The sequence below is a fragment of the Anopheles funestus genome, chromosome 3RL, assembly GCF_943734845.2.
Source record: "Anopheles funestus chromosome 3RL, idAnoFuneDA-416_04, whole genome shotgun sequence".
Lineage (NCBI taxonomy): Eukaryota > Metazoa > Arthropoda > Insecta > Diptera > Culicidae > Anopheles > Anopheles funestus.
In genome coordinates, this window is record NC_064599.1 from 23,557,586 (window position 1) to 23,566,813 (window position 9,228).

At 45.3% G+C, this 9,228-nt stretch overlaps 5 protein-coding genes across 11 annotated transcripts; 2 read left to right on the forward strand and 3 right to left on the reverse strand.

Moving 5' to 3' along the window:
* The first annotated feature begins 208 nt into the window (after positions 1-208).
* LOC125772043 (DDB1- and CUL4-associated factor 8-like) lies at positions 209-3,487 on the forward strand. Of its 3 annotated transcripts, none has more exons than XM_049443365.1 (8): positions 209-396; positions 561-771; positions 845-1,190; positions 1,286-1,521; positions 1,598-1,693; positions 1,764-2,481; positions 2,563-2,708; positions 2,781-3,487. In XM_049443365.1, the coding sequence occupies exons 2-8, from the start codon at positions 593-595 to the stop codon at positions 3,268-3,270; spliced, it is 2,211 nt and encodes a 736-aa protein (XP_049299322.1). In that variant the 5' UTR covers positions 209-396; positions 561-592; the 3' UTR covers positions 3,271-3,487. The 3 variants fall into 3 exon arrangements, with proteins under 3 accessions (XP_049299322.1, XP_049299321.1, XP_049299320.1); XM_049443364.1 differs by having other exon boundaries at positions 573-771; XM_049443363.1 differs by having other exon boundaries at positions 576-771.
* A 258-nt stretch (positions 3,488-3,745) lies between these two features.
* LOC125772058 (proline-rich protein PRCC) lies at positions 3,746-5,159 on the reverse strand. Its single transcript, XM_049443391.1, has one exon. It carries the CDS (start codon positions 5,052-5,054, stop codon positions 3,804-3,806), a length of 1,251 nt encoding a protein of 416 aa, XP_049299348.1. The 5' UTR covers positions 5,055-5,159; the 3' UTR covers positions 3,746-3,803.
* Positions 5,160-5,228: 69 nt separating this feature from the next.
* LOC125772057 (general transcription factor IIE subunit 1) lies at positions 5,229-7,529 on the reverse strand. Of its 4 annotated transcripts, none has more exons than XM_049443389.1 (3): positions 7,275-7,529; positions 6,050-6,723; positions 5,229-5,968 (listed from the first exon to the last, which is right to left on the reverse strand). In XM_049443389.1, exons 2-3 carry the CDS (start codon positions 6,694-6,696, stop codon positions 5,320-5,322), a joined length of 1,296 nt encoding a protein of 431 aa, XP_049299346.1. In that variant the 5' UTR covers positions 6,697-6,723; positions 7,275-7,529; the 3' UTR covers positions 5,229-5,319. The 4 variants fall into 4 exon arrangements, with proteins under 4 accessions (XP_049299346.1, XP_049299343.1, XP_049299345.1 ...); XM_049443386.1 differs by lacking the exon at positions 7,275-7,529 and adding an exon at positions 7,097-7,231; XM_049443388.1 differs by lacking the exon at positions 7,275-7,529 and adding an exon at positions 7,085-7,189.
* LOC125772068 (rab-like protein 3) lies at positions 7,139-8,461 on the forward strand. 2 transcript variants are annotated; one of them, XM_049443422.1, is made up of 3 exons: positions 7,139-7,253; positions 7,647-8,008; positions 8,084-8,461. In XM_049443422.1, exons 1-3 carry the CDS (start codon positions 7,208-7,210, stop codon positions 8,459-8,461), a joined length of 786 nt encoding a protein of 261 aa, XP_049299379.1. In that variant the 5' UTR covers positions 7,139-7,207. The 2 variants fall into 2 exon arrangements, with proteins under 2 accessions (XP_049299379.1, XP_049299380.1); XM_049443423.1 differs by having other exon boundaries at positions 8,099-8,461.
* Positions 8,462-8,484: 23 nt separating this feature from the next.
* LOC125772075 (adenosine 5'-monophosphoramidase HINT1) lies at positions 8,485-9,055 on the reverse strand. Its single transcript, XM_049443430.1, has 2 exons — positions 8,899-9,055; positions 8,485-8,822 (listed from the first exon to the last, which is right to left on the reverse strand). Exons 1-2 carry the CDS (start codon positions 9,010-9,012, stop codon positions 8,553-8,555), a joined length of 384 nt encoding a protein of 127 aa, XP_049299387.1. The 5' UTR covers positions 9,013-9,055; the 3' UTR covers positions 8,485-8,552.
* Positions 9,056-9,228: the final 173 nt, after the last annotated feature.

A 9,228-nucleotide genomic window follows, 5' to 3' on the forward strand; every position in this document is an offset into this window, starting at 1 on the left:
TACACATGTGGTTAAATTATACCATATTTTCAAAACTGCTCCAGTCGATCTTTGAAATGGGGACAATAATTAATAACATCTACCGATAAGGTTTTTATCAGTGTAAACCAATGCATTTAATGGCTGTTTTTTAATTATTTCAAATAAATTTCAACTTGTGATAAAATATTTTACCATGATGCGGCAGCTCTGGAAAATACAAATGTCAGCAACACAGGGAATGTGTCAGTTCTTCAGCAATCGAATCAACAACATTTTTGTGCGTAATAATAATTTGCTGAGTTTATTTTCCTGTTTAAACGTGTATTTTAGAGTTGAAAGCGATCATAGATAGTTCAATTTCATCCGTGGTCCGTAACATACCTGCGGGCCATAAATTCGACCGCATCTAAACAGGTTTGTATCACTTCGCATGCAAAACTATTTTGCCAGCTTCGTTCTACGCCACTTACCTTGGTGTCGATAGCAAAACTATGAACACCGAGCTACTGGGGCATACAAAGTAACCCGGCAAATGTTTGTATGCTTTCGACGGGGTGTTTTATTCGATTAACCATCAGTTATATATCAAGTAGGCGACTACACAGGAACAATGGATGAAGATTCGGCCAAAAGTAGCGATAATGAAGGCGAAGACAGCAGTCCACGAAAGAAGGTTAAAACCGAAGACCTGCAGCAACCTTCAACGTCGTCGTCGTCCGGTGCATCAACGTCATCCGGCAATATTGCATCCACTTCCGCGGTACCGATCCAAAACTGTCCCTCACAAAGGTAATCTTCCCGATCCACGTCACCACGTAGGGTAGTATGTTTACAATAAAAAAATGATATTTCTTTCTTTAAGTCCAAATGATGGGCCCATTGATGAGACCGCTGGTGAACAACCGGATCAAGCGGTTGATGTCGGTGCTATGATGCTGGATGCTGCCAATTCACCCAGACGTCGACCGCGCAGTGAACACGGGGATGCAAGCAACGAAAGCGAAGAAGACCGGGCGGACGATGCGTTTATACAAAATCTAGAACGATCGGTCGAAAGATTGCGCCGTAATGTGCGCCGTTTGACTAATCGGCATGATCGGGCACGGAACGGTGCAGATGAAAACGTGCCGGAAAATGAGCCGGTTGATGAAAATCCTGCCGTTAGGGATCCGATTGATTCATCGCGATCCAATCGCATAAGGAATCAGGTTAGTGAATGGTAATTCATTGCCTGTAAAATGTACTTGTATTGATGGGTATTCTTTTCTATTCTTTTTCCTTCCATCATTCCTTCGCAACCCAGATTGTTAACGATATAGCGCAGCTGTTTGTTCCGAACGTTTTCCGTGGATACGAGAGCAACGAGGACAGCATAGATAGCATCGACGTAGCGGAAATTGATGACGAGGAAGAGGAGGAAGCAAATGGGAATTTTCCGTACGATGCAGAAAACGGGTCTGAGAGTGACTCATCGTCCAACACGTCCTCCTCTACATCTACATTGACGTCCAGCTCGGAAAGTTCCGTTTCTTACGGACAGTAAGTAGAGAGATTGCAATTTTATTTGCTCATCAATCGCCACAGTTTGAACTCACGCAATCTTCTTTTGTTTCAGCTCAAGCGGTTCCGAGTTCGATTATGTTCCGAGTTCGATTATGCGAGATGAAATGAATGTGGACAGTCTCGACTGTCTTAAGACCGCCTCTGTAAAGTACGCTCGCACGTTGAGAGCGCAATTTTGTTTGAAATTTCATTTTATATTTTCTTCACCCCCTTATCAGATGCCAGTGGAACATAGTTCGCGAAATATACCAGCGGCAGCATGGTGTACGGTTCCACAAGATGCCCAACACGGTGGGAAAATACGATCCGAGCCAATTCCAAAAACGTGCCTACGGTTCGGTAAACTTGGTGAAACGGTTGGGACTGATGCACAGACTGACACATCACCGGGGCTGTGTTAATTGCTTAAACTTTCACCCATCCGGCAAATTGTTGGCCAGCGGTTCGGATGATCTACGCATCAACCTGTGGAACTGGGAATCGAAGAAGCTGCTGAAGTCTATACGCAGCGGACACAAGAGCAACGTCTTCCAGACCAAGTTTATGGTTTGCGAGGGATATCGGGATAGCGATATCGAGATCATATCGACCGGGCGCGATGGATTTGTGCGCCACACGATCGTTTTACCGTCGGGTCATTCCACCACGAAGCAAATCTTTCGATCGTCGCAGGCGATCCATAAGGTGGCGATACCGGCACGCAACGAACACGTGTTTCTAATGGCCGGTGAGGATGAATCGGTGCGCCTGTGCGATATGCGCCAGGGTAAGGTCCAGACGGTGGTCGATGTCGGCAAGCGGTTGTACAGTATTGCGACCCATCCGTACGATTCGGAGTTTTGTGTTGCCGGTAACGGAACGGCAGTACGAGTGTACGATCTACGGCGTGCGCAACAGCCGAAGAGAATGTTGGTCGTAGGGGAACCAGCGGAAAGAGTAAGCAAGATTGTATAATTTTTCACATTTTTTTTGCGGCAGGCTAATGCTAATTTTGTTGTTTTGTTTGTTTAACAATAGAGACTCATGTCGAGCATTACATGCGCTGTATACAACCATGATGGGTCGGAGATTCTTGCCAGCTATAGCGAAGGCGATATTCACCTTTTTAAACTGAATTCAGCAGACGGACCATTGGACACATCGATACGGTTCAAGGGCCACAGGTAATTATGATGCAGATTGATTTAATTCCTTTCGGCACGATTTTATTCTCTGGAATCCTTTTCCACACCCAGCAACGTAAAAACGATTAAGGGTGTAAATTTCTTTGGACCTCATTCGGAGTACGTGGTTTCTGGTAGCGACTGTGGATCGATTTACATGTGGGAAAAGAGCAGCCAAACCATCGTCAACTGGCTGCGAAGCAATTCCAACGAGGTAGTAAATTGTCTCGAGCCGCACCCGGAATTTCCGATACTGGCCAGCTCCGGTGTGGACTATGATATCAAAATTTGGGTTCCTAAGGGGCTGAACGATGAACAGACGGCACCGATCTTCGACTCGCACGATCTGAAGCGGTACGTGCGACGCAACCTTCACATGCGGAATAGTTATCGAAACGATTTTGGCCTGCGATCGTCACATCTTTCGCGCTTCTTTCCTACGCTTTCGTACCGTCGCCGTTCCGTCGCCCATCTTAACATGGACGACGCCGTAGATGATTTGCGCGAACAGGACGAATACGATCGGGGTGGACGGTCGCGCCTGGATTGTAGTCCCTCGTAAATAATATTTGTGTATGAAGCGTTTGCCGGAGTCAACGTAGTGTCGACGTCGCACGTGAAACGGGAGAAAAGATTTAAATTTCGTAATGAAAATCCATGGAAATAAATAGAAAAGGGCAGGCGAAATTATGTTTCGACTTTGTTCGATCTGCTATCGTAACCGGGGGGGTTATGGTTCAGTTTCAGAAATATTAAAGCTATACATCTATGTAATGCTATTTGTGTGTGTTCATTTGTATAACTCGGATGACATTCTCTCACGTTTGTAAGATCGTTCTGAAGAGTACGATTAGGTTAAGCTAAAGTAGTGTAATTTTGGATCCTTATTTTCTACGAGATGATGTCTTACTATTATAATTTACTACATTTTTAACGCAATTGCTTGTGACCGTGTTAATAAATCGCCCATTCTTAACCGATCCAGTATTCATCAATTTGTCAATAAACAAACTAAGTGATTAACACAAAGTGCTACAAACAGTTGAGTATACACTTTAATTTATTTTACTGATTAATAATAATAGAAAACAATTCTCAAAACCCGTATTTGCTTTGAGTTTGCCTCCGGGACTGTCGGTTCGCGGCCCACATGGCTTCCAGCTCTTGTGCATTAGCCTGAGCCTTGCTTGCTAGCTGTGTAATGTGCGATTTTCGTTTGCTGGTACACGTCCAATCACCCACCAAATGTCCGGTCGGTACATATCCCGTTTCATCCTGCAGTTGCCGTCGCAAAAAGTCCTCTTTCGATGGCACGATATCGGACGATGTGATTTCGATCAGATCGACCTCCTCGATACGGGCCCGCTTAGCACGATTGCCACCGATAAGGGCGGACAGAGCCGTCTCGCTAGCCAAATCTTCCGAGGCGGTAGCTGTCTGGTGAGTTAGCGCCTCATCATTTCCGCTGTCGAATGTAGCAGATACGCTGGCTTCCGATTGTTCGTCCGTTTCGGCATACTTTCGCACGTTCTCCGCTATTTTGGCAGCCTTTTTAGCAACCATTGCAGTGATTTCATTCGTACTGACCGTTGGCAGTTCATCCACTTTGTTGAAGGAGAAGAAATCCACCATCTGGTCGTCTCCGTCATCGTCCTCATCACTGTTGTCGGCTTGCGTCGATGGTGCGGCAGCTTTGAGGGTTCTTGTGCTCGGGTCGGTGGATGTACGGTTGTTGGATTTGGTCGCACTCATGGGTACATTACGGGGACGATTAGCAACAGAGTCCGGTACGAGACGTTTGCTAAAGCTGGCGCTTGTAGCGGGACCGGAAGATGAGCTGCCGGAAGCGGATGCTGTTCCCATCGGTTTTGAGTTAAAAAGCGCTGTTTTTGGTTTCGGTAGCATACTTAGAAGATTATTTGCCTTTTTGGGAAGTGCAGCTCCTATGATCGGCTTTTCTTTCTTCGTATTCTGCTCATCGTCCCCGTCCAAGAAGTCCTTCATCGAGGGGATGGTAATTTGTACTTTTCCATTGCGCACCTTGGGTTTCGCGGGCATGCTCAAAGCGGACGGTGGCTGCGGTAGTGGAATGTTAGCCGGAATTGCCTTTTTGTGTAGAAATTCGTCATCCTCCTCCACTACACTGAGATCGTTCAGGCTTTTGGGTGCTGGAAGATGCAGATGATTCGTTGGCGCTTCGGTAACGTCGGGCTCGGGTAAGCTTTGTTCGGTTTTGTTGGGGACGGTTGGAGTTCCATTGTGTTTAACCACTGTTTGTTTCACTTCCTCCGGTTCTTCATTATCCGAAGATTCGTCGCTACTGTACTCGTAAGCCACCAGAGACATAATTTGTTTTTGAGAAACTAAATTCACTTGCGTTTAGGCTACAAATTTCGTAAACAAACTCGGAGCAGAAGTATGTTCGGCTGCGTACTTAAATCGAATGACAGTTTGGCTGAAAACGCATCGTAAATGTCATTCTAGAATTTAAAAAATAAAAGGCGAGCGGAATGGCGCGAATGTAGTGAACATGTACAGCGCAACCTTCTTTTTTTGTTTTAATGCGCTAGTTTTCAAATTTAACATTTATTTGTTTTGATGAGTCTAATCATTAATCATAAATGTGACTGAAGTGGTCTTGGTACACCTGTATGTAGGTTTCCTTTTCCTGTGGCGTCATGTCCGCTATCAGCTTGTCATCAATTTCATCCAACGGATATGGCTTTCCTGCTACGTATACCGAAGGCATGTCGTCCTCGGATACCGATTCCACATGTTCGATGTCCGGTATTTCCGCATTTTCGATATCCCTATCATCGTCGCTAGTATCACTCGAGTTACCATCGTTGTTCTGTCCCAGACCGCGCACTGCTTCATTAGCCGCGTTGTTGGCGCTCTGCTTTTCGTGCTGCAACAATACCGACATAATGTCGTCCGCATCCTTTCTGCTGCGGGTCGACATGACATTAGTGGTTGTACTGTTCGTGCCGGTACTGCTACTGCCGATCGATTGAGGTTGGGTAGAGGTAAAGGCAGCTTTCTCCAGGATAGCATCGACCGAATTGTCGTCCATGTCATTCGAAATAACGGTCGATTCGGTCATCCATACGGGCCGGTCTTTACGCTGCGTAGCCGTGTCGAGCGTATCGCCATCACCGATCGTAATGTCTACCCGCGTTTCCTCAACGACAAACCCACTGGATCGTGTGGCTTCGCCGGACCACTGTTCCGTGGGCACTTTGGTGGATGGTTTTGCGATTCTGTAAGACAATTACGTTAAAAATACGACACCGTAAGTTATGTATGGTAATAAAACTCCTAAACTCGTGATTTTAGCTTACCCGCGTATGGTGTCTATGTCTACCGGTTCTGGTTCCAGTATTTCCGGTGCAAGCTTGATACCCTCCACCTGCCGTAACAGGTCGTACAGAGGTTGCAGCTGCTCGTTGAACTTTGCTAGTAGCAGTCTTGAATCTTTTTTTGGCAGTGCGGAACTATCTTCATCTACCGCATTGCCACAGTACGTGCAGCGGAACTCGCTCGTTGTGAAATCAAACAGTTGATCGGCCTCAAGATCCGTAAACGTCTTTTTGCAGTTAGAACATTTAAAGCTCGCTCTGCTGGTCGCATCCCGCTCTTCCGTTTCCATCCGTTTGCGCATGTGATCGAGCTTGTACTTTACCACGTTCACGAACGTTTTGTAGTTGATGAAGTAATAGTTTACCTTCTGTGCTTTCCCATCCGGACCGGTTTCCATTTTTAGCCGTACTTGTAGAAATTTATCATTGCGTAGAATGGCTATTCGGGCGCGTAGCATTTTACGCTCAAACTTTAACAGTTCACAAATGTCGTCCTCTTTCATGCAGGGATTCCGGACCAGCATATCAATCACGAGTGCATCCTCGATCGTGTAAAACCCTCGTACTACGAATCGGGCCAGCTGTTTGAGACTGCTCGGTATCTCGGTAACATACCGTGTGTCTCCCATTTTGCTAATAGTTTTGCGTGATTTGATCTGATAAACAAAAGAACAATGAGAAACAAATTAAATCGACATCGAAAAAGAGCATTAAATTATGAAACTTTTTCGAGGGTGTTCTGTGCTGTCGATTTCACATTAAAGAAAAAGGACTTTACAAGATAAATTTCAATTCCTTTAAAAAAGTTATCATAATTATAGTCAAATTAAAGAGTTTGTTTTAAAATTTATTCAAATATGTATTGCAAAAAATGCACTGTAGACAAACTGTAGGATCGATCAACGGTACAAACAAAATGTAAACAAACGATTTCTCTCAATCTCGCTCTCGCTCATTTTCGCTCAGCAATGCGCACCACACAACTACCATGCTACGCATCAACGTACGCACACTCACACTCTGACACACCTGTCAAATATTGGGCTAGCGTCGGGATGACTGTGTGTGCTTCTCGCTCAGTTTGTTGTTCGTTTTCACGAAGGCTAGGTTCGGCGCTTGTACGATTTTTCACTTCACTGTATGGCGGCTATCGACAAAGTTCGCGTGCTAGTAGTTGGTGATTCCGGTAATGGGTTACATTACGCACCTATTGTATAGTATTTGGTAGTTCCCGGTGCTGTGCAACCGTGACAAAATTAGTGCTTTTTGGCTAACCGAACTGGAACCGTGCCGCGGCACGGTGCGCCATATTGAAAATTGGCATTTCGATGGTGGCAGTGTTGCCAGCAAGACAGAGAGAGAGAGCGCTGAGTTTGTTCAACCGCATGCCGGTGTGCTAGCATCACTGGTTGTTTGTTATTGGTTTTTTGACAACTGCATATGAATGCAAAATTATGAACTTTTTAAATCGTAAAATGTGCGAATATTTGTTAAAAATGTACAGACATTGCAGTGTACGAAACATAGTTATGTATAGTGCTAACGTTTTTGCTTTCTGTACCCATTACTTTCGCTTCAGGAGTCGGCAAAACATCGCTTACACATCTGATCGCTAACAATGAACCGCTCACGTCACCCGGCTGGACGGTGGGCTGCTCCGTGGAGGTGAAATTACACGAATATAAAGAAGGCACACCGGCACAGAACACGTTCTTCGTCGAGCTGTGGGATGTGGGTGGTTCTATCAGTCACAAAAACACCCGCAGCGTCTTTTACAACCCAACGCATGGCATCATTCTCGTGCACGATCTGACCAACAGGAAAAGCCAGGAAAATTTACAACGATGGCTGGGGGAAATTCTAAACAAAGATGGAAAGGATGCGCTTAAGGGTGGCGATACGATAGACATGGATCCGGAACAGTTTCTAGGCTCGACGCAGGTAAACCTTGAATCCACGCGCAAACCCATTACGGTTCAGGATCGATGCTCAAAAGTAACGTAAATGATTGATTAGTTTAAACATTGTCAGATACCAATACTGGTGATCGGAACGAAGCTGGATGTGTTGGATGAGAGCCATAAGCAAAAGATCGTAAATCGCACGTCTGCTGGCGGGATAGCGGAGCAGTGTGGAGCGGACGAAATATGTCTCAACTGTCACGAAGCTCGGTCGTTGGCTGCAGGCACAACCGATTCAGTGAAACTTGCAAGGTTTTTCGACAAAGTGATTGAGCGAAAGTATCACAGCAGAGATACGGGGCGAAAATATGCCACGAACTACACGTCCAGCATGGCTGGGCCATTTGGCACGTTTCCCACACTGCAATCTACAGCACAAAATCCTACATTCACTTATCTCAACGCTAATCCTGTGACTGAAAGCTTATCGTGATGTAAATAAATGTTATAATGCTATTCAACGTAACCACTCCGTTGCCATTTTATTCATGCATCCGATGTAACCGTAACAAATGCGCGACACATTACCCGGGAGGCCACTGCATCTGACGTCCGCCCAGGAAATGCAAATGTAGATGATAAACGGACTGTGCACCGTTCTTACCGTCGTTGATAACGACACGGTAACCCTCCTCTAGTCCTTGCTCCACTGCTACCTTCTTACCGACCAGCATCATGTGTCCGAGCAGTGCTCCATCTTCTTCCGAGGCTTTGGAAAGTTGCGAAATGGGCTTCCGCGGGATTACGAGGAAGTGTACCGGTGCTTGCGGGCAAACATCGTTAAATGCAACGCACTGCAGAGAAGGAACAGGTGAGACGAAAGATCAATACCAAATGGTATACCAATGAAAGGACATTATGTCCACTTACCTTGTCATCTTCGTAGATAAACTTGGCCTGGATTTCCTTACGAAGAATTTTCCCGAAAATGGTATCGTTTGCAGCGGCATCGGCTGCCTGCGCTTTTGCTACTTCGTCCGACATTTTCCGACTGAACTAATCAGAAATTGCAAAAAATAGCATACATTAAGGCACGTTTACACTCCCATAATGAGCGTTTACAAACATTCACGTCAAATTTGTCCGGATGAAAATGAAACATGATTTTTTGTGAGTTTAGTAGCTTTTAACAATAATTTATGTCAGTTTATTGCATTCCTGTATAACATATGGCAAAAAGGAGTACTAAAACTATCGATT

Bases quoted from the DNA above. Each gene is read 5' to 3' on its own strand.
- LOC125772043 (XM_049443365.1), top strand. From the start codon at position 593: ATGGATGAAGATTCGGCCAAAAGTAGCGATAATGAAGGCGAAGACAGC. The intron at 1,522-1,597 runs GTAAGTAGAGAG...CTTTTGTTTCAG, and splicing joins AGTTCCGTTTCTTACGGACA to CTCAAGCGGTTCCGAGTTCG. The intron at 1,694-1,763 runs GTACGCTCGCAC...CCCCCTTATCAG, and splicing joins CTTAAGACCGCCTCTGTAAA to ATGCCAGTGGAACATAGTTC.
- LOC125772058 (XM_049443391.1), bottom strand. From the start codon at position 5,054: ATGTCTCTGGTGGCTTACGAGTACAGTAGCGACGAATCTTCGGATAAT.
- LOC125772057 (XM_049443389.1), bottom strand. From the start codon at position 6,696: ATGGGAGACACACGGTATGTTACCGAGATACCGAGCAGTCTCAAACAG. The intron at 5,969-6,049 runs GTAAGCTAAAAT...ATTGTCTTACAG, and splicing joins GACATAGACACCATACGCGG to AATCGCAAAACCATCCACCA.
- LOC125772068 (XM_049443422.1), top strand. From the start codon at position 7,208: ATGGCGGCTATCGACAAAGTTCGCGTGCTAGTAGTTGGTGATTCCG. The intron at 7,254-7,646 runs GTAATGGGTTAC...CTTTCGCTTCAG, and splicing joins GCTAGTAGTTGGTGATTCCG to GAGTCGGCAAAACATCGCTT. The intron at 8,009-8,083 runs GTAAACCTTGAA...ATGATTGATTAG, and splicing joins AGTTTCTAGGCTCGACGCAG to TTTAAACATTGTCAGATACC.
- LOC125772075 (XM_049443430.1), bottom strand. From the start codon at position 9,012: ATGTCGGACGAAGTAGCAAAAGCGCAGGCAGCCGATGCCGCTGCAAAC. The intron at 8,823-8,898 runs GTAAGTGGACAT...CCTTCTCTGCAG, and splicing joins TTATCTACGAAGATGACAAG to TGCGTTGCATTTAACGATGT.